The sequence below is a fragment of the Eschrichtius robustus genome, chromosome 8 (genome assembly GCF_028021215.1).
Source record: "Eschrichtius robustus isolate mEscRob2 chromosome 8, mEscRob2.pri, whole genome shotgun sequence".
Lineage (NCBI taxonomy): Eukaryota > Metazoa > Chordata > Mammalia > Artiodactyla > Eschrichtiidae > Eschrichtius > Eschrichtius robustus.
In genome coordinates this window covers 71,030,893-71,054,191 of record NC_090831.1, presented here as the reverse complement: position 1 = coordinate 71,054,191, position 23,299 = coordinate 71,030,893, and the positions used below count along the sequence as shown (strand labels likewise).

Here is a 23,299-nt window from a genome sequence, read left to right as displayed (position 1 = left end):
AAGACTTTACAAATAAACAATTAAAATTAATAGGTGAATTTATGAAGGGTCAGATACAGGGTCAGTATACAGAATCATTTCTTTTTGTATAGTAACAAATCATTAGGAAATGAAAATTTAAAAAGATACTATCTACAATAGCATCAAAATTGCCAAATTCTTAGGATCTAATAAAAGATGTACAAAATCTCTACATAGAAAACTATAAAATTTTCCTGACAGCAATTAAAGATCTAAATGGATTCATATGTCAACTTCAGTTGCTGAGAGACTCAAAATTTAATGGTGCCCATTATCCCCAAAAATGTGGAGTAAAATTAGCCATAAAAATTTTTGAGGAAGAACAAATTTGGAGGATCTTATTGCCAAAAATCAAGATTTATTATAAATCTTTTGTAATTAAAACAATGTAATATTGTTTCATCAATTGACAAATAATCTAGTGGAACAGAATATAGTCTGGATATAAACTCACACATATATGGTCACCTTATTTATAACAAAGTGCCACTGCAATGCTGTGGAAAGGATTTTCTTTTTCAATAAATGATGTTGTATCAACTGGATATGCATATGGCCACAAATGAATCTTGATCCTTACTCACAGGATACCCCAAAATACATTCCAGGTGGATGACAAATTGAAATATGGAAAATAAAACAATAAATCTTTTATAAGAAAACAAAGAAGCATATTTCATAACCTTAGGGTATGTAAGATATTTTAAACAAGATATACATAGCCACATCCATAAAAGAAAATACTGATAAACTGGATTTCATTAAAACTGAAAATTTTTGTTCATCAGAAGACACAATTGAGAAAGCGAAAAGTTCACCAAAAAGTGGAAGAATATGTTTTTAATACAAGTATCCACAACGTACTCATACCTACAAGTCAATAAGAAAAATAATGTCAGCCCAAATTTTTAAACGGGCAAAAATTTGAATATTCGCTGCACAAAAGAAAACTCCAAATGACCAAGAAGCATATGAGGATTGCAAATAAAAATCACAATGAGATGTTCCTACACACTCATCAGAATAATTAAAACTAAAAAGAAAAAGAAAAACTGACACTATTAACTCTTGGAAAGAAAGTGGAGCAACAAGAACTCTCCAGCATTATTAGTGGGAGGGTATGTTGGTATGGTCACTTTGCAAAACTGCACATATGTTTGTGTGGAACTAAACGTATGTGCTGGACATGCGTGTATCCTACTACTCAGTAATTCTGATTCTGCATATATACACAACAAAAATGTTTACATATGTGCATTAAAATACATTGTATAAGAAGGTTCACTGCAGCTTAGTTTATAATTTTTTAAAAATCTGAATGCAACATAAGTGTTCATCAATAGTAGAATGGATAAATAAATTGTGGGATAGTCATACAATGAAATACTATACACAACAAGTGAAAAAGAATTAACTACTGCAACGCGCTACAGCAGAGGCTTACCACAATGGTTTATTTATTGCTTATGCTACATGTGCATTGCAAGCTGTCTGCAGCTCTGCTTCTTATCATCACCAGTCCAGGGTCAAGTCTAGCAGAGCAGACAGTATCTAAGACATTACCAGTTTGGGGGCAAAGAGAAAAGAGACACATACTAGCTCTTAATATTTCTACCTGGAAGAAGTGACATATGTTACTTTACCAATGTTTCATTGACCAAAATAAGTGGCCATATGGCCACTCTTAAGTTCAATAGCACAGAGATGTATCACCAGCCCACTGAGAGTAGCATACAAAGAAAAGAACAAGGATATTTCGGCCAACAGTTATCCAACCTACCATAGAGGTTGAGAAAGTGAGTATCTAGCTTTCCTCTTGGGCTAATGGGAATCATGGTGAAGGTCAGTGCCTGGTTCCCTAGAAGCAGAGGATTTCAGAAGCACATGATTTACTGAGAGAGTGCTCATCAGGAAAAATTTTGGAAAGGAGTGAGGGTAGCAAGATAAAGAAAAGGAAAGGATCAGAATAAATCTATTAATGGTAGGGCACATCTGACCTTATTGTTTCCATTAATTATATATGGGATGTGTGTGTATGGGTGTGTGTGAATGTGTGTGTTTGTGTGACTTTTAGCACATGATGTGATCATTTTGAACCAGTGGGCTTCTCTAGAATCCACTCATAATCTATTTTCCAAAGATCTTGAACTTACATTCTACCCACAGACAGCCTTCAGATTCACTACAGAAGCCACTATTTTTCCTGTAGTGAAAATTGCTAACAGTCCACAGAATGCTCCATCAGTACTTCATTTAGTTTTTACTTCTTAATGGAATCAGTGACATTTTACAGGTTTATGTGATATACCAGTTAGCTGTTAGAAACCACAGGGCTCCTCTAGTGGGCAAAGTCTGGAGCTTTGAACACAATGAACACAATTTTGTGGCGAGTATTCATTTCACCATTTCCCAAAGTCATCCCTGATGGACCAAGCTTTTTCTGCTCTGTCTGTTGTAGAGAGTATCAAATTGTGTGTTAAACGTTTCCATTACATTCTCTGTTCCTACTTAAGCATGTTCCTCTTGGATTTTTTCAATTGAATGACTTGCCCTGTACTGTGCTAATTATGGTCTTTACATCTCCAGTAAATTGCTTTCTGAACAACCTCATTGCCTGGGAAAAATGAGTTTTGGCAAAAAGTAAGTGATTTGTTTTCTTTCTGTAGACAATTTACTGCGGTATTGTGACAAACAATATGAACACAAATACATCAATAATACTGTGTGTGCATTTAGGTCTTCTGTGATGGGGTGGTGGAGACACTAACTCAGCGCCATCCGCCACTTTTCCAACACCCTTTGGGTGCAGTGTTTTAAAATCCTGGCTACATAATAGATCATGTAGGGAGATTTTATAGAATACCAGTTCCTGAACTTCACCTGGGGCGCGGGTGGGTTTGTGGGGGGGTCAGATACCACTCTTCTAACACACCTTCCTACCCTGAAGAGGTGGAAAATAGAACCTAAACTTCCACAACTCTTGAAGCCACAGTACAGGAGGTGATTTTGTGTCTCAAATCAGAAGTGCTTGAGCAAGAGTAAATTTGAAACCTTGAAAAAAGAGGCAGTATAGCAAGCATCTGCTCTGCTAGTTTGGCTGCAGGCATGGCTCTGGATCCTACAGTTCTTATGATTCCTTGAGCTTTGGGTCTTATTTATTGTGGCCAAAGTTACCTACACTCCTACCTATGATGCACGAGTTTCCCTGTATTCTTAACTTCCCATCCACACTTGACAATATTGAGCCTTTTAATTTTGCTAGCCTAATAGGTATAAAGTAATTTAAGAGTGCTGTTTTAATTGGCACTTCTCTGATAACTAAAGATTCTGAGCTTTTCATGTGCTTTATTTTTTTCCCTTCTTCTGCAAATTGCCTCTTCACACTATTTGCCTGTTATTCCTTGGGGTTACTATCTCCACTTTGTTATTCTCAAGAGTTCGTAATATATTCTACTTATTAATATTTTGTCAGTTTAACATTGCAAATAATTCTCATTCTGATATTCATCTATTATCTTTGTCAGTGGTGTCCTGCACTGAATGGAAATCCTTAATTTCGATGATTCATTCAATCAACTTTCTTGTTTTAGGGTTTATATTTTTGAAACTTTGTTTCAGAAGTCCTTCCCTATCCTTAGGTCATGAAGGTACACTCCTATGTTGTCTCCTATTAACTCTAAAGGTTATAGAGTTGCTCCTTGGTTGGTAGTTACCTAGTGATGGCAGGTAGGACATAATTTTATGTCCTTCCATAGTGTGAGTCGGTTCTCCCACTTCCATTTCCTAAACAAACATCCTTACCCTATTAATTGGTGCTGCTAATTTTATCTTATTTGAATTCCCCAGACAGAAATATGTTTCTGAGATCTCTGTTCTATTCCATTGGTCTATTTGGTTTTTTCTTGCACAAATACTAAACTGTTTTTATTATTAGATCTATCCCTGCCCTTCACTTTTATTTTCTGAAGTTGTTCTTAGCTTTTCCATATGCATGAAAAATCTATTGTGAGATACATTGTATATACCTGAGTGTATAAAAAATATATACACAGTTGTAGAATAATTATAAAGAAATATCAATGCAAACCACCATCCAAGTCAGGAAACATAACAGTGCTAGTACTCCAGAAGTTTCCCCATGTATCTTACCCTGACCACAAACAACCCCCTCCTTCCCTAGAGGAAACCACTACCCTAACTTTTGTGATAACCATCATCTTCCTCTTCTCTCTAATGTAACCACCTAAGCATGCATCCCCCAACAACATTGTTTAATTTTGCCCCTTTTGGAATTCCACCCAAATAAAATCACCCCACATGTATTAATTTTGATTTTCTTTAGCTCAACATCATTTGTGAAATTCATCCATGTTGTTGCAAATAGCTCTAGTTGTGGTATACATTGCTGTATACTATTTCATTGTATGAATTTACTACAATGTGTTTATCCATTTCAACTTTATTAACACTTGATTATCTCTAGTATTTAGTTTCTTTCAGTGTGAAAATTCTTTATTACAAACTCAATTTCTTTAACGGTAATAGAATTATAATGATTTACAAACTCTTCTTCAGTCAGTTTAAGGAACTATGATAGAGGACACTGGCTACCTACCCAAATCCTTCCTCTCTGGGCATAAGGCTCCCCAGCTAAACTAAATTTCCCAGCTTCCCTTCCAATTAGGTGTCACCATACGACTATGCTGTTATTAATAGAATGTCAGTAGGAGTGCCGTTTCCAGGTTGGGTCTGAAGATGTTTGGCCTGTCTCCTCACACTCTCTTTCCCTTTTCTATGGGATGGAATCCAATATAATGGAATCCAGTATGATGATTGATCATGAAGATGTTAATGCTCTGCAGAATACATGCTCCTTTGTGAAAACTCCTAGACCCATGGAGTACCACAAGGATCAGAGTTTTCATATTTATCTGTCTCAGGAACAGTCATCTGAGATCTCTGACGTGAAAGAGATTATAAATACTTTTTAAAATTAGGAAGCGTGTATATAACACTGGCGTATAACAAGTACTGTTCTAAATTTTACGTATCCTAACTCTTTTAATCCTCTTACTGACCCTAAGTGCTACTTACTCTTACTACCTCAATTTTGGAGAAGAGAAAACTGAGACTCAGAGAAGGCCAGAGTTGCACGGTTAGTAAGTAACTGAACTGGGATTCAAATCCAGAAAACTGGGCTCCCCAATCTGTGCTCTCACCCACTATGATGTACTATCTTTTAGTAATTCTATATTCTTTAAGCCGCTAAATAAGAGGTCACTTTGTTACAACAGCTTAGCGTGACCTTAAAAATATAGGAATTTGAACCTAGAAGTGGTTCTAAAAGTAACCTTAAATATGTGGTTAGAGTCGAAGAAACATCACAGGCTACAAAGCTGGAGATCCTTGTAATGTTCCTCGCAAAAATATTTAATAAAACCATTTCCTGCAGTAACTTGAAAGGCCGGCCATTTCCCCAGAGAGCAACCAGAATGTTCATATGTAAAGGTTGGTTGTTCCTTAATGTTTTCAGTAGAGGACAGTAATAAAATTATGTGCTCAGGTAAGAACTAGCAGGCCTAAAGCAGAGGCTATAGAGAAGGTCTGGAAATTTGGTTCTGTGCCCCAACACCAGGAAGTAAAATTGCTACAGCTCATAGCATTTCCTAAATGCCTCCCAGTCAGGAAAGCCAAGGGAGCCAGCCCTGTGGGAGATTATATTGCCTCCTTTTACCTATTCCTTCAGATGGCCTCAAAAGAGACAGCATTTGAATGAGGGAGAGAGAAGTAGGTAGACATGGAAACCGGGAAGTAAAGTAGGCTAAAAAACTATGCTCCAAAAAGAAATCTGAATGTTGTTGCTGGCACATGGCAATTACCGGAAACAAATAGATGCAGAAGCTTATCAGATTTCTAAGATACTTACATTTCAAAAGCAACCAAAACTCTGGCCTGGAAATGTCCTCAGATTCTCGAACCTACACCTATAAGAAGGAGGCTATTAAAATTACACAGTCTTTCCAAGACTCACTTTAGATGTGGCCTTATAGTGTAATGTACCAGAAAGAACTCTGAAAGGGCAAAATTTGGATTCAAAGAGGACATGGGAAAATACACCGCTGCCAAGACAAGTAACCACCTCATTTCCTCCCTGGTGGAATAATATCATTGTATGGACCAGCAACTACTGAGTATATTCTATTCTTCTTCTTTTTCTTTTTTTTTTTTTAACTAGGAGTGTTTATTATAGTTATTCTGCTCATACTCAACCATTGTAATTGGATGTATTGTGGGGACAATCATTTTATTTTCTAGGCTGCCTCATGCAGCCAAATCTGGACCTAATGCAGAGGTCCAAACGTCACCCAGAGATCCTGTGCTTTGAGCTGGATGCAGAAATTGCATGGAATTTGGGGTTATATTTCTTGGTGAGGGAACTAATGTGTAAGAGAAGGGTGCAGATGGATATTTGTTGGCCAAAAGGTGGACTGTGGCACAGACCACTAATTGTTCACTAAAATTTATTCTTTTTTTCCTCCTTGAACATATGTCTCTCCAGTCATATTACATCATCCATTTTTCTTTGCAGTTAGTTAGGTACAGCCATGTGATTAGCTTTTACCATTGGTAAGGGAGTAGAAATAATGACTACCATTCCTGGTTCTAGGCCTTAAGACATGGGGTATTTCTCCCCGACATCCTCCAACCTGTTTCTCCTTCCAGTTTGATGAAATACAGACATGGGGTGACCTACCTTCCACCATGCAGATAACTATAGTAACCTAGGCAATGGTGCAGCAATAAGATGAAGCTATTGCTGCTCAAGATACACTCTCTATGCAACTCCCCATTGCTTTGTGTCCTGGAGGCTTTCTGGGCTCCATTAATAGCTCCCTGCCTTCTGGATTCTAGTTGGGAGGGTGGAAGGGGAGTTCAGTCAAGATATTTATTCCCTCTGCTGTCTCTGCTGAGTTGTCATAGGTTAGCTGCCTCTTTCTGCCAATGACCAGAGCATCTATTGGGAGAGTCTCCACTTTATCTACTCTCTTCTGGTTCTAGTAACTGCTTCTACCCCTTGTTCCTTCAAACCTAGGGTTGGAAAGAGTCCCTGGACTCCCCCCCCCCCGCCCCCCCGCCCCGCACAATCTCTCTCACTCCATTGCTAACAATGGAGTGCTGTACTTTTTCTTGTTAGTTTCTTTTTTACATTCCCACCATTGTGTCAATAGTCCCCTGAAAGAACTTCTCTCAACAGCCCTGTTTGAGTGTGCTTTCTCTTTCCTGCAAAATTCTGATCAGTGATCTCTCTGGATGACCCCATCAAGGGAAGCTGCCTCATCAATCACTCTCCTGAAAACTGCAAAATAAAAGAGAAATAGATCATCCTTTTTTTTTAAGGCATTGTACGTTTTGTTTTGTATGTTACAGTAGGTCAGCCTTACCCCAATTAATAGAGTGTTATATTTTTTTCTAGGAGTTTGTTCTTTTCATAAAAATTTCACATTTGTTGGCACAAAGTGGTTCATTAACCCCTCTTTTTATCTTTCTATTATCTATAGCATCTACATGTCTTATTTTCATTTCTGACATTGGATAATTGAGTCATTCTTTTTTCTTCGCAAGTCTCACCAGATGTGTATTAGTTTTTATTAATCTTTTTAAAGAATGAACTTTTGGCTTTTGTTTAATCTCTGCATTATATGTGGTTTTCTGTTTCATTTTTGACTATCATTACAAATTACTCCAGAACTTAGCATCTTAAAACAATCAGAAACTTTTATCACGATGCACAGTTTTTTGTAAGCAAAATAGAAATGGAAGTGTTTTTGTATAACCTAGCCTTGACACTCACACATCACATCTAGAATATCCTACTGATTACACAGATCAGCCATATTTGATGTAGAAGGGAACTGTGCAAGAGAATGAATACCAGAAATTAAGGATCATTGGGGGCCATCTTGGAGCTGTCTACCACATTGGTTTTTGCACTTATCTTTACTATTTTCTTTCCTGAACTCAACCACCTCCTCTTCATCACCCTAGTATCCCTACCTGCATCTCTGACAATTTAAACAGAAAGACTGGGGAAGAAAAGACAAGGAATCATCAAAATGCAGCATCTATTGTGAGGGGCAATCCCTCTCCCTCCCAAGCCAAGTGAGGGAAGAGGCTCAAGATAATCACATAAAGATTGGAAGTGCCTACAAGAAGGGAAGCTCCAGAGCTTTGTAACTTTCCAGGCCCTCACTGTGAAAGGACATATTGGTCCCTGGCAATGAGATCCCCCAAATCTCTCTGGGAGTTTTATCATGAAGCCTTTCCTAAATTGGCCTGGGAAGAAGCCAGGGCAAATTCTTAGGAACACACCAGCCTCTAAATACTCTTATTCTTCTCATCTCTGAATCTCCATGTCCCGCCTAGTCTGGTAAACTTTATCTAATTTGTAGTTGTAAGGGTTAAGGACAGAAAATAAGACATATTTTCCAAAACCGGCTGTATACACGCTCTTAGTTATTTTTCTCTGTGTCCCCCTAATGGTTAGTCTTCTCAAAATTAAAATCTGAGAACTGACTATAACATTTTGCTGAGTCATTCATCCCCTAAAGCAATGGAAACTGCAATCCTACTGTCTAAATCAGAAAGGGTTACATGGGCTAAAAAGTAGAATTTTACCCAGCTACAAAACTTTTCAACAAAACTTACATCTAACTGAGCAAAATGACTTAGGAAATAAAAAGGTCACCCCAACACCCCATCCCCAGGGAGAAAAAAAAAAAATCAACCAACCACTCCCAAGCAAAAGTCACAAAAAAGGAAGGGGGTGGAGTGCTTGTGTATACTAAGTCCCGTTAATGATTTCCTAAAGGTTGTCCTGGTTTTTGACCAAGAAAGGGACACTTTTATTCATTCTCATCAAACTAAGGTTGACTTTGTCCTTAAGACAAGATTTCAATACAATACTGTTATTTATTTCAGATTCTTTAGGGCCAGGTCTATGGAATGTTGCTTAATAAGTGTTTATTGAATCAACCAGAAGAGCACGTTTAAAGCAGATGAGGATAACAGTCCTGAGGCCCCATCTCCTGGTTCAGAGCCAAGCTGATTACAACGCTTCAGATACAGATATCACTACAAATAAAGACCTGTTACAAAGATCAGATTAGCTCTGCCCTGCCTTAAAGTAGGCAGTGTGGCCTGTCTTTGTCAGATTTTCCAGAATCTGATTTCCTGTGTCTACATTGGGAGAATGCAAGTTCAAGGAGGACTTTGGGCAGTCATATGATGCCAATTCTTGCTTTTATCCATGGGCTGGGCACTTGATTGGCAGTTTGTGCCTTGTGCAATTGAGGGAAGAGAGGGGGAATTGTAAATATTTGAACATTAGCTTTTCTCCTGGTCTGGACTGCAGGAGGCTCAGAACATCACAGGTGCAGGAGGTTAATTTTGCCACACAGTTGCCAAGGAGCCCTAGGTGAGCTGGACACCTCACTTACCACAGCTCACTCATCTTATTGTAGAAAGAATATTGGGGGTGGTAGATAAAAAGAATTAAGAGGTTTAATTTCTTGTTGGACTGTCACTATCTTGACTTGCATTTAGGTGGATATTACGTAATCTCTCTGCTTCTTCTATCCATGAGAAAAGCCGGACACAATTTTATTGGTGTGTCCAATAAAAATTTATTATTTAGTTATTTTTATTGTCATTTACTTACAGTTCTAGTTATCATATAATTAAGGGTTTACTTTTACCAAACATGTAGACTTTTTGGAATATCTGGACTCTAGAGTACACAGTACAGAGCTTTGTGAAATACGGTGCCTATGAGAAGCTTCCCCTGGTACACAGAAGCCACAGAGCTGCCCTGAAGCATCGAGCCATTGTTGGCATACTCAGTGCTTATCCTGGGCTTCTCAGACAAAGCATTCTGGATGCGAAGTACCTGTCAAGAAAGATCATTCATTAGTAGACTATGAACAAACAGCCATCAGAGATGTTTTCCTTCCCAAATACTCCAGGAGTAATATGTTTCTCAGAAATCAGTAAGCTAAAATCCGTACATCTTCAATCTTTTCTTTTTCTTCTTCTGATGAAAGTATCAGTGTCCTAATGATATCTAGTCAGTCAGGTGGACTAGTGATCTCACATTAGCCAAATTCCTCAACAGATGGTTCACACAATTTTGATAGTTCGGACTTTATAGAGAGAGGTAAGAACCGTGAATGCTCTTATCTAATCTTGTTGCTCCCTCTGTGGAAAGGTTCTTGCCTTTGACTGGGCATACAGGATGAGGAGGGAAACATGGGACAAGATAATGAAGGGACAACCAGTTAGCCAGCCAACACAACCCAGAACCAGTAGATGGTAGTTTTCACAGCTGGACCCCTCCCTCAAGGAAGCATAAAGAATGCATACTTTGGAATTCGATCTGACACATCACTGCCTAGTACTGTTATTGATCCTCAGGATTTACACAGTTTAGTTTGCTCATCAGTAAATACGTAAGTGCTCAGGTTTCCAAATAGCCTGGATGAAGTTCACTCAAATAGGACATGATGTGAATTAAATTAGGATTTAATTTAGGATTAGGATTTCATGAGTCATGAGTCTATATCAACATCTCTTATTAAAATAGAATTTAGTTTTTTTTGTTTTTGTTTTTGTTTTATCTTGAGGAAGATCCTACAACTTTAACTCAGGTTTGTTACATGGAAATACTCAAGCTGGAACTCATGTAGAAAACATTAGCCCCCACCAAAAATAAAGGGTGTCAGTGATTGTGAAGAAAGAAGTCTTATCTAAAATAAACAAATCATTAAACTTGAAAATGGAGACATGAAAAAGAGTCTAAACAATTTTCATATCATTCTATGGGTCGTATTTTCATTCTCTTAAAGCAGACATTGTTGTTGGGCATTTGTAGAAAAGGTATATGTATCACTTTGGGGGGCATATATCTGAGGCCAGGGTAGCTTAGGGTAACAATTCTTCAGGTTCTAGTCTCAGGCTGGACTTTTGTTTCTTTTTATATTTTTTTGATGTTTTGGGGTGTTTTGTTTTGTTTTTTTTTTTTGGTTGTTGTTGTTTTTTGTCAAGAAATTGTTGACTAGGGAATTCTCTGGCAGTCCAGTGGTTAGGACTCCGTGCTTTCACTGGCGAGGACATGGGTTCAATCCCTGGTCAGGGAACTAAGATCCCACAAGCCATACAGCAGAGCCAAAAACAAAACAAAGAAAGTTGTGACTAATATGTTAATAAAAGAAACAAATCTTTTTTTTTTTTTTAAACTAAAGAATAGCAATATTGGAAGCAGAATAACTGTACATTCTACTTTACCCACTGGGCCAATTACCAGGGTGGGATTTGAGTCTCAATTTCCCAACTCCCCAAACCTAGATTCAAACATTCTCTTTGTTCAAACCTTACCTTCTCAATGAGGCATAGCCTAGTCTCCATATTTACTAAGACCTGCCATTCCTCTGTTTACAGTAATCCTGATCCCTTTTACTGTTATGCTTTTTCTTCCCATAGAATTTACCATTTTCAAACTTACTAATTTACTTATTTCTTATGCTTATTGTTGTCTTTCTCCCTCCCTAACAGCAGGGATCTTTGTATGTTTTGTTTTCTGATTATTTTCTAAGCATTAGAACAAAGTCTAGTACATTATAAGTGCTCAATAAATTTTTGTGAATAAATCTCTCATAGTATGTGTGCCAAGAATTTATATCTGTATTTAAATTCACTAGAGATTTTTTTATTCTTAAGCTCAATGCTATAGAAATTGCAATGCTTTATGCTATTGTTTCTAATGCCATATAAAATTCAATGGCATATGATATTATTTTAGAAGATATTTAAAATAACATCTTTAAAATGAGACATTCTTCAACACTATCATATATAATAGAACCTGCAGGCAAAATCTAATTTTTTTTATGAGACTACAGTCGTTTAAACCCTTTCATGTGAGCTTCCTGTTGGGCAGTATGAAAGATGTTTCCATATATGACTTTCCCTTTGCCTAACTTTAGGGCCTGCTCAGAGCCTACATCCTGATTGGAACTATGATATGGGAATCTGGGTCAATATGAATAATCAAGCTCATATTTTCCCATGATTCCCAATAGCAAGTACAGCCTTTGCAAGGATGGGATATGCTGTTTAGCACTGATGTTAAACTGTCACCAGGTGACTTGAAGGGGTTAATGGGCTGTATCTCCCCATCCTGCCCCAAATCTTTACTCTTTCCATATGCAGAATTTGTTCAATTCTGGAACATCACATATGACCTGCTAAATTCTCCCAAGTCACCTCAACAAATTGTTTGTTCTTGCCGCTTTTCCCATGAGCTTAGAGAAGTATAAGAACTTACTTCTGACCCTGGAGGATCCTCAGTATTATACATCAGCAGCTTGATGGCATTAGGATGGCATCCTGCCAAAATATCTCCCGTGTCAGGATCAACAGTTAAGTTATCCACTAAGGTGCCCAACTGGATTACCTTCCAACAAAGAGGAAGTAGTGAAGACATTGTTTTGACTTTCTTCCCTACCTCCTCCCTCCCACCAGCTCCTTCTGGATCCTGAAATTAGATTTTTGCTACTGAATTTTAGAAGTGCAAGCATAATCTCACCAACGTTCTTCTAAAATAGTCTCATTTCCTTCATTCAGGGAGCACATTCCGAGGTCAAGCTTGGGAGCTAATGTAATAGAACACGTTGTGTGGGAAGACAGGGCACTTTTACCTTGAGTTGAGTTAAATCCCAGTTGTCATGTTTTTTCATTACATGAATGTTCTTATCCAATACATCAGCTACATAGATATACCTTTGAAGTAAGTAACATTTACATTTAAGCAAGTAGTAATGAGAGATGATACTAACTTTTATTTTGGAGAAGAAGTATACAAATTCACAATAGCTCAAAGTGCCACTACAATGCCTTTCTAAACCACAGTAAAAGATAATGGACTGGTATTTTTAATACCCTTGAAGTGCTTTAAGTAAGCGTTGAATATGAGATATGACCATAAGGTAATGGAATTGGTGTTTCTAGATGACATATAGGCTCAGTCTCATCAGTTAGGAGTCACACTTTATTCTTTAAATTGAATGGAGGTAAGTGGACCTCTCATAAGTCCAATAGAGCCTATACTTCCAGAAACTCGTGCTTGAAAAGAAGTAGCAGATGATCATGAAACTCAATCACAATTATTTTTAAAAAGAGGAAGAATACTTAGCGCTGTTTTCCACAGGGATCATCTCTATTTATTATCTCACCTTTACATTTAATATTCATGGTACCCTTCTTCTTAAATAACCTTCCATTTTAAAAACACTTTAAAAGAGTGTTTCTCATAAAATTTTATGCTGCATAAAATAATGTCTTCTTATAGAAAATTCTGTTGTAGTTTAACAGTAAGTCTGAAACTTATACAATCCCAATGCCCAATCTAAGTTGGGTCTCCCTCTCCAATAAGAACTTTTGGGTAACTGAACTTAGTATAAGTGATTAAAGACCTTCTAGCCTCATAAGGGGCAGAGGAATCATGCATTTATACTCTTTTTTAGTCACATAAGAATTTGGAACAAGGACCTCATATCCTTGAGTCAAAATCCCTCATTTTGTTGGGGGACCCTAAAGTGCAAGAGAGCAATGGTTGGCTTAAGATCACACATTTATTGTGAACCCTGGCCACGCTGGATCCCTCCACACATGTATTGACTACTTAAGCCTCAGGAAGTAAGCACTTCTTCAGGGAAAGAATCCATGAAAATGTCAAGGGTAAAGGGTTGGCATTTTTAAAAGAGCTTACTTCTTGTCTGGTGAGATGGTGATCCCATTGGCAGAACTAAATCCTTTGGCGACCACTTTAACCTCTCTTGGACTGTAGAAAAGAATGTAAGTCCAGCGAAGATCCATGACCATCTCTAATAGTGCCAAGAAGAAGTTGGTAAAATAGTGGTCTCTTGTGGCATAGAACTGTTCCGCTCCGAGAACCACAATGTCATTCACACTAAAATGAAGAAGAAAAAAGAAAAGGAAAGAGACGAGAGAGGAAAAGGAAAAACCCCATGGGCTATTTAAAATCACTAAATCTCAAAGACTAATAAATTCATCAGTTTGAAAAAGTATACATGAACTAGTATGGATGAAAGGATTCCACAGAAAGTACATGACTTTTCATTGCCCTGATGGATTTTCTTTTAGCCATTTATTATTTTCTCACTCCTCCCTTCCACAGAAATCAGCAAAAACAGACAAGTATACAAATAAACCTCAAATCTAAATCTGTTGACTTGCGACTGTTTTGTTTTTTTTTTACAGGTGAAAGAGGGATTCTATAATTCCCAACATACTCTGAACCTGATAGAACAAATCTAGGTTTTTAAAAATTATTATTATTTTTCTTTAAACAATTGCCAAGACTGGAATCAAAGATAAATAGAAGGCACAACAGTTTTGCTCTGGTTTTGTGTTACTCAGATTTAAAAAAATTTTTTTTTCTTTTTTTACAAATACAAATTAAACATGAAAAAACTCTACTTCAAAAAAAAATCTAACAGTTCAGGAAAAGCTTATCAGTTGCATTCTAGACATTTAAAACCTATCTCACAATTTAAATTTCAGTGGTAAAAACAGTAGGTTTTGGAACTGTTTGGTGATCGCGTATCCAAAGAAAAACTCCACTAACACCTTTTATTCAGTTTTTAACCATACCAAAGAGAATCTAAATTGTCAATTTTTCCAACGGCAATTTTTCCGCACCAGAAGGTAGTCCTGACTCTCAAAGAAGAGACAATTTGGGTTTTTCCTGCCTTCAAAATGTTTATCAAATCCTGTAATTCTCCCAGGATTTTGAAACATGTAGAAAATAAGTAAGAAATATTCCAATGAACGAAACATACCAAATGGCAGTAATAAGCAAGAAACATTCCTTTGGGGAAACTGTTAAAAAAAAATCCAGTCTGTATATGCAAGTAAAGCAGGGAAATGCAGTCTTTTTTTTTTCTTCTTTAAAAATCCATTTTTCCTAAAATATCATTCCACAAAATTGGAAGTGAAGGACTAAAATGGGGGGAGGGGGCGGGTAAGGAGCACACACCATTAACACAAAAAGTAAAATTGTACAAACTTAAGCAGTTTATGATAGACTAGGACCAGATTCCAAGATACCAAAGGTTGGCTGAAGAAATTCACCGTTCTGTGCGAGGGTTTGTACTGCTGCCTGAAGATCGGTGAAGAGCAATTCACTGCCTTGGAGCACTGCCCCTTCCCACTGCAAATCCTGGTTTCTGCACCATGCCTCTGCAGGGTGGGCCTCTCATCCCACCACCCAGCCCACCTCGAGGGCCTCCAGGTCCCTGCAGGTGGTTATCTCGGCAGTCCCCTTCCTGGGCAGCTCGAGTCTTCTTTTCTTCCACATTCAGATGGACCTCACCTCTGAACATGATGGGCCTGTGGCTAAGCACCTTCTGAACAGGCTCAGAATCATCAAACACAACGAACCCAAAATTGGGTAATTTCCCACTGTTGTTAATATGCAGCTCCACCATATTCCCCTAATTTTGAAAAAAAAATCTTTAAGCTCTGATCTGTCCACCTCATGAGCAGGTTGCCGATAAAGAGCTGGTCAGGGAGATCAGCTCGGTGCTTTGTGTCCTCCTAGAGGGGTGGGAGGCAGGCGCAAGAGGGAGGAGATATGGGGATATGTGTGTATGTATAGCTGATTCACTTTGTTATAAAGCAGAAACTAACACACAACTGTAAGGCAATTATACCCCAATAAAGATGTTAAAAAAAAAAAAAGAGTTAAAAAAAAAAAAACTGAAGTAATGTATGTAGCTTCCGAGATGGGAGACTTTAAGAGGCAGTTCAAGATCCACCATGCTTCCCTCACTCTTCCACAGTAACCAGCAACTTTTCTGATAAATGAGAGTGTGGTCCTCTCTTAGGGTTCTAAATGAGGACACCATAAAACTGACTCCCTGAATCACCTACATTGGATATGTAGCATGAGTATGAAAACAAAACAAAGCTTTGTGGGTTTGAGCCATTAAAGATGCTAGGGTTTTTCTTTTCTATTATTGTAGCAAGATCCAGTTCATCCTGACCTTTATATTTTCTCTGCATAGGTGGGATTATGAGTGTTATTCTTTCTTATTTATGTTCTTCAATACCATTGAAATTTTTAAATGAACCAAGTCTCACTCTTACAACAATTAAAACAATCATTTCTATTTTGGAAAAGAAAAAAAGAGATGATGACTAGAAAAAAATGTAAAAAAAAAAAGATTGAACCTGTGTGTGTGTGTGTGTGTGTGAAGCTTCTTTACTCAGCAATTTTGTAAAATACACAATATTGTCAATAAAGTTAATGTGCCACCCTTTCTAGTGGCATTTATGATTTAAAAAAATTTTTATTTTATATTGGAGTATAGTTGATTAACAATGATGTGTTAGTTACAGGTGTACAGCAAAGTGATTCAGTTATATCCATACAAGTTTACATTAAATTTAGGAAAGAAAAATTTGGATGAATCAGGAAATACTTTGAGGTTTTGTTGTACAATGACTTTCCCAATGTTATTGGGCTACTTGTCTTTTAGGTCTCAGCTTACGCAGTCCTTCTTCCAAAAAGTATTAACACCATAGATTAAGTTAAATTCCTTCATAATTTGTTCCATAGCACCTTGTTCTACCCTTTGAAATGCTTGGGTATGCGTTTATCAGGGTACCTCTCAAGGTCCTCTTTAGATCCTCAAAGCCGCACCTGCCCTAGTCCAGCTGGCACTATTTCAACCAGCTCTGCATAGGATCTGACAGACTTTCCACAGTGTACCCTTATAGCGCCTTACCTCATGTCTGTTATAGGCCTCTTACTCCCATTTCCAGGCTTCCGTGTCAAATTCAAAGCACAGGATATCACCAGACTTGCCTTGCACATGGGTAAAAAGGTATGTGCAGGAATTAACACCCCTTGAGGCAAACCTCTGACTACTGAGAGATGGTGGGGGGCTGGATAAACTCCTCTTCCTTTCTTATCTTGGCCAGATTGTCTTGAAATGAGGTTTATGTTGCTTACTGGAGGGCAATCCCATGATTTCAAGCAGTCAGTTGCACTTAGCAGTAGCTGGCTTAACAATGCATTTGCTATAGACTCTCCCATATGAGTTTCCTGGTGCTGCTGTAACAAAGTACCACAAACTGGGTGGCTTAAGACAACACAAATTTACTGTCTCATAGTTCTGGAGGCCAGAAGTCTGAAATCAAATTGTTGACAGAGCCATGCTCCCTCTGAAGGTTCTACTGGTGGATCCTTCCTTGCCTCTTCTAGCTTCTGGTAGCCTCAGGCATTCCTTGGCTTGTAGATCCATCACTCCAATCTCACTTTCCATCTTCACATGCATTCTCCCTGTGTGTCCATCTGTCTTCTTATAAGGACATCAATCATATTGGATTAAGGGCACACTCAGCTCTAATACAGCCTCATCTTAACTAATTACATCTGTAAGGATCCTATTTCCACATAAGGTCACGTTCTGGGGTATCAGGGGTTAAAATTTCAACTTATCTTTTTGAGGAGACACAATTCAACCCATAACACTCCACTTTCCCTGCCTCAGGCTGGTGTCTGACTTCTGCATCCTGGGCTGGTACTCCCTAACCAAGGAGTTGTGTCTTGAGTTTTCCCTCAGGCTATGCTTTCTGAGGCACTCTTCCCACAAGATGATGTTATTGCATTTGACCCTCACAATCACCTGGTAGGTAAGTCAGGCCTATGAGGGAATCCCCATTTTGCTGAGGAAAACTGAAGCACAGGTTAAGTGACTTGTCCACAGTTTCTCAGTCACCCAGCAGTGGCAGTCCTGGTCCCCACTGTGCCTCAGAACCCAGCACAGTGCATCATGGGAAAAGTCAACAACTTCAAGTTCTCTTACTTCTTCTGCCTCTCCTTTTGTTGCCCCCCAAATTCTATGGGGAGAAATCCAAATGTGTTGCTGAGAAAGAGAGCAAAGGAGAGAAGATGAACTTCCTTCCTTTTCTTTCCCTACTCTTCTACCTCATGGAAAGATTAACCTCTACGGTTTTAGAACCAGTCTTTCAGCGTTGAATCCATTTTATAAAAGATTCTTCATTGTTCGTTACAGGCTTGAAACAGGCAACGGAGCCAGTAAAAAAACTTACAATTTTTCTCAAAGATGTTCACCACAGTGATTAAGAGCCCAGCTTTGAATTCAGATGGGTCAAGGTTTACACCCTAGTTCTACCACTTACAAATTATGTAATTTGGGTAAGTAACTTACCCCAAACTGCTCTAAGTCTCTGTTTACTCATGCCTATTACTAAAGGCAGTTGTGAGAGTGAAAGGGAATTAGGGATTTTGGCACAGTGCCTGGCACATAGTCAATACTTAATAAATGTGAATTTTTATATATGCCTACAGGCCTTTTTTCAAATGTTACTTTAAAACTTTGATTGAACAAAGGAATGGTCCTTCTGGAGGCTGGTTATAACACCCAATGGGTATGGCTTTCAGAATACAACCTACCAGGACAACTAAAGGGTGTGGGTGTTTAAAGAGCCCAATAGCAGGTTCTGTGCTGTTGTGTTATGGAGGATGGAATTAGAGCAACTTTATAGGATTAAAATGCTTTCAAAAAGTTGGAGAATATAAAGATATTCAATACCGAATACAGCAATTTCTAGTGAGGTGCTGGGCAGTGTCACCATGAGAACCTTTAGAAAGCTTTAGAAGAAAAAGCTTCAAAACAAAAGTTTAACAAAGGCTGTGAACTAAAGAAAACAAAGCACACAGCAGAGGCGCAAATTGAATACTTTAATTCCGTACCTTTTGAGAAGTTCGTGTTTTATAGTTTTCAGGTGTACCAAAGAACGTTGCTGTTCCTCAAATTTAAATATCTCCACAGTGGACTCCATGTGGGGATGATTCACAACATAAAGATAAACAATTTGGTCTAAAGTGGAAAAAAGACATAATTTCCAAGAAGTTTGCTTCTGTTGCAACTATTATTACACCTAGTGTAGAACTTGGTCATGTCCAAGGATTTTTCTTATACATCTTGCATTTGATCCTCGCAACCCATCTGATAGGTAAGTCAAACAAATGCCAGAATCTTCATTTTATTGAAGAAACTGACACTCAGAAGGTTAATGACTTGTCAGCAATTTCATCACCACCCAGTGGCAAAGCCAAGCCCAGATGTTTCTGCAGTGCTCCCTTCAGCCTCACCTGCACACCCTCTCTAACAGGAAGATGCAGAATTACAGTGGTGCATAAACACGGATGCGGTTTCCCAAGGTGGCCCATCAACAAGAGAAGTGGGTACAAGCAAGCAAAGCTTTGCCGAGAATTCTTTTCTGTGAGAACTGCCTGCATTGCAACACACGTTCAAGAAGAGTCAGGCCTGTCTAAATATTTTAAAATAAACATTTCCCAGAGAGAGAATGAACTCCTGACACAAGTCACCTACCTGAGGTCGCAGTAACGATACTTAGTTATTCATGAACCCAGTAGACGTGGAATGTAAATACGAATGTAGAAGAAAATAGATTAGCCAATTTTAGGTATAACCAACCTCAGGAATGTTCACCTATCTGTTCTCATACCGTAATGTGAACTGCTGTGAACAGGATTGGGGGCAGTACTCTAGCTTCTCAGAGTACTGTTTTCTGACTTATCAGGAGTTCTAAGTCAGATGAACTCTCGAGTTTGAAAGAGCCTGGGCCCATGCTCCCATTCAGGATTTGATCTGCGTTCATCTCCCCAGTTCCTTTCTTGATGGGGTTTCCAGTCATGCAGCGGAGCAAGCCAGAGCCCTGAGATGTGGGGCTTATACTCAGGGCCCCTGAACCACATGGGCACCTTTACCTGAATTAAGGAAAAGTGCTCCCTCACAGATGAATCTTTCTTTTTGTCTGACCCAACTCTGTTCCAGGCCATGGCAACTCTGTTCCAGGGACTTGGCAAGCAGAACCTGAGTAGCATTTAGCCCTCACATGGCCCTTCGACAAGACACTCTTGCTGGACACAGCATGAAAAATACATTGCTGCCCTGGCTTTACCCCCTTCTTAAGGCCTCTTTTCATATAAGAGATGCTTGGTGAGAAGACTTTTGTTTTCTGTCTTCTCATTCATGCCAATTTATGTGTAATGTTTTGGCCTTATGAATTAAATACATAATTAAGGGAGGTCACTAACAAATAAAATAAGTTGTCAATCATAACATACTTAACTTCTGAATGCCTGATTATATGCCTGAGGATTAATCTGTAAACTGGTCCCATCTTAAAAAAAAAAAAAAAAAGCAAAAACAAACCAAAACCAACCCTTACCTCCCCTCCTCCCTTAAAAAAAAAAACAACCCACCTCTCACAATATCCCATGGAATAAAATAGCTCCAGGTTAATCTGATGACTCATTACACCTTCTCCAATGAAGCATCATATGTCTAGTTGGGTGTCAGGCAAAAAAGTGACGACTCTCAAATTATTTAAATAGAGCCAGGAGCCCAAATTTCACCTGAATTAAGGACATAGGATTAGAAGTAAGACCATCTGGGTTCTACTTCTGGAATTGCCATTTACTAATGACAGAAGTGAAGTCACACTTTACTGCATGTCTCTAAACTCCATTTCTCCATCTATAAAACTATGAATATGTGCCCTGCCTGACTCATAGGGTTCATTCATTTATTCATTTAACACATGTTCACAGAGCACCTAACATGCTGCAGACACTGTTCTAGACTCTGGGAATCCGGCAATGAACAAGTCACATATGCTTTTATGATGGTTACATTCTAGAGAAGAAAACAGGGAGGAAATAATTAGTAAATAAAAGAATATGGGAGTGGGGAGATATGCCTCCTTCATACAGTTGCACCCACTTGAAAAGTGACAGTTAAGCTTGGATCTAGAGATGAGAAGGAGCCCACTATAGAGCAACAGTGGGAGAGGGAGAGAAGGTTGTTATCTTTTAACATTAATAAGAAGCATTAATTACCATTTTGATGAGTGCTAAAAGAAGAAGTTCATTGAGAAGAAATATAGCAAGGTTCACAGCCTGAAATAAGATGATGGGAAGGCTTCCCTGAGAAGGTGACATTTAAGCTGAGGCCTGAATGATGAAGAAGAAGAAGCCAGAAATAAGTGGAAAGACATTCCAGGCAGAGGGAATTACAGATGCAAAGGCCCTGAGGCATGCAGCATTCTGCAGGACTAAAGGAAATCCAGTGTGACTAGTCCAGAGAGTCAGGGAGCCAGTGGTGTCCACTGAGGCTGGAGAGAGCACCCAGATGCCAGAATATGTAGGGGCAGCACCTAGAAAACCATTCTGGAGATTTGGGGTTTATCTTCAGAGTGACAGGAACAATATGGTGAATTTTCAGAAGGGAGTGACACGATCAGATTTGTATAAAAAATAATGCTTGCTTATAAAAGCGGCTTGAGTTGGTATAAGAGGGAAAGTGCAATCAGGGGCCACTGCAGAATCTAGGATAGACATGCTGGGGACTTGGACTGGGATGGTGCAGTGAGGATGGGGAGAGGTCAGCAGTTTGCAGAGATATGTGAGGGTTAAATTGGACAGAACTTTGTAACTAGTTGACTGAATGCGTCAGGGAGAGGGGAAGAGTCAAGGTTGGGCCCAGGGTCTTATTTTGAGGAATAAAATATATATAAAGTGCTTTATAAACTGTAAAGCAATGTAAAATTGTTAGGTACAATTATCTTTTAAAGAAGGGCTTGCTAGGCAAGTAAACATCACATATTAGATTTCAGGGGAATATTTAACCTACTTAGTAAAATAGTATTCAAGCATTTTAAAAGGCACCCATTTGTTTAAAAATGAACAAGTCTGTTGGTGCAGATGAAAGAATGAAACATTGATCGGTTGGATAAGTGGATTGAGATAATTATTAGTCATTTTTTATTCATTTAAATCACTCTAGCAAATTTAACTTCACAATTAACAATGCATTGTAACTTCAGTATGTATTTGGAAGAATTAAAACACCATTTATTTAAAAATTTTGATTTGCAACACTTCCATTTGGCCTTCCCTTCACATATTAATAGTTACTACTAGTGAGGTTTCATTCTTCTTATCTTCTACATGATATTAAATATTTAAATATTTAAATATTTGTGGACCCACAAATATTTAAAAATTAAGTTAGTCTGGAATTATAAACTATAAAGTAAAAAATAATATTGGAAATTATTGTTTTAAAGCATATACAATGTATTCATAACTATGCTTTGTTTTCTACAATAGCTTTTTTGAGATATAATTCACTTGCCATTAAACTCACACTTTCAAAATGTATAGTTTAGTGGTTTTTAGTGTATTCACAGAGTTGTGCAACCATAACCACTATCTAGTTCCAGAATATTTTCATCACCCCAAAAAGAAACCCCATATCCATTGGATGTCACTCCCCATTCCCCGCCCCCCCCAGTCCCTGCCAACCACTAATCTACTTTTTGTCTCCATAAATTTGCCTATTCTGCACATTTAATATAAATGGAATCATACAATATGTGGCATTTAGTGATTGAATTCTTTCACTTAGGATAATGTTTACAAGGTTCATCCATGTTGTAGCATTCATCAATACTTCATTTCTTTTTATTGCCGAATAATATTCCATTGTATAAACATACCACCTTTTGGTTATGCAGTCAACATTTCATGGGAATTTGGATTATTTTCACCTTTTGAGTATTAGGAGTCATGTTGCTATGAATATATGTGTGTGAGTTTTTGTATAGACCTATGTTTTCAGTTCTCTTAGGTATGTGCCAAGGAGTAGAGTTTCTGCATCATATGGTAGATCTACCTTTAACATTTTGGGGAACTGTCAAACTGCATTCAAGTGACTGCACTCAATCCCACCAGCAAAGTGTGAGGATGCCAGTTTCCCTACATCCTTGCCAATGTTTGTTACTGTCTGTCTTTTTTAAATTATAGCCACCCTATTGGTGTGAAGTGGTATCTCATTATGGTTTTGATTTGCATTTCCCTAATGACTAAGGATACTGAGTATCTTTTCATGTGTTTATTGGCCATTTGTGTATCTCTTTGGAAAGATATACTGAGATCCTTTGTCCATTTTTTAACTGGGTATTTGTCTTTTTGTTGTTGAGATGTAAAAATTATATATTCTGGATATAAGCCTCATCAGATATCTGATTTGCGAATCTTTTTCTCTTATGCTTTAGGTTGTTTTTTCACTTCCTTGACGGT

The 23,299-nt window shown here is 38.1% G+C and overlaps 1 protein-coding gene across 1 annotated transcript in view; it reads right to left on the bottom strand.

Annotated features, from left to right (window-relative positions):
• Nucleotides 1–9,752: 9,752 nt before the first annotated feature.
• PON3 (paraoxonase 3) overlaps nt 9,753–23,299 on the bottom strand; it is a 31,173-nt gene continuing 17,626 nt past the window's right edge. Inside the window, exons 5-9 of the mRNA XM_068550627.1 lie at nt 18,881–19,007; nt 13,844–14,044; nt 12,774–12,855; nt 12,401–12,529; nt 9,753–9,967 (exon numbers count right to left, since the gene is read on the bottom strand). Of these exons, the coding sequence (XP_068406728.1) occupies nt 9,809–9,967; nt 12,401–12,529; nt 12,774–12,855; nt 13,844–14,044; nt 18,881–19,007 (698 nt within the window). The 3' untranslated portion in view covers nt 9,753–9,808. The remainder of the gene's footprint in view (nt 9,968–12,400; nt 12,530–12,773; nt 12,856–13,843; nt 14,045–18,880; nt 19,008–23,299) is intronic.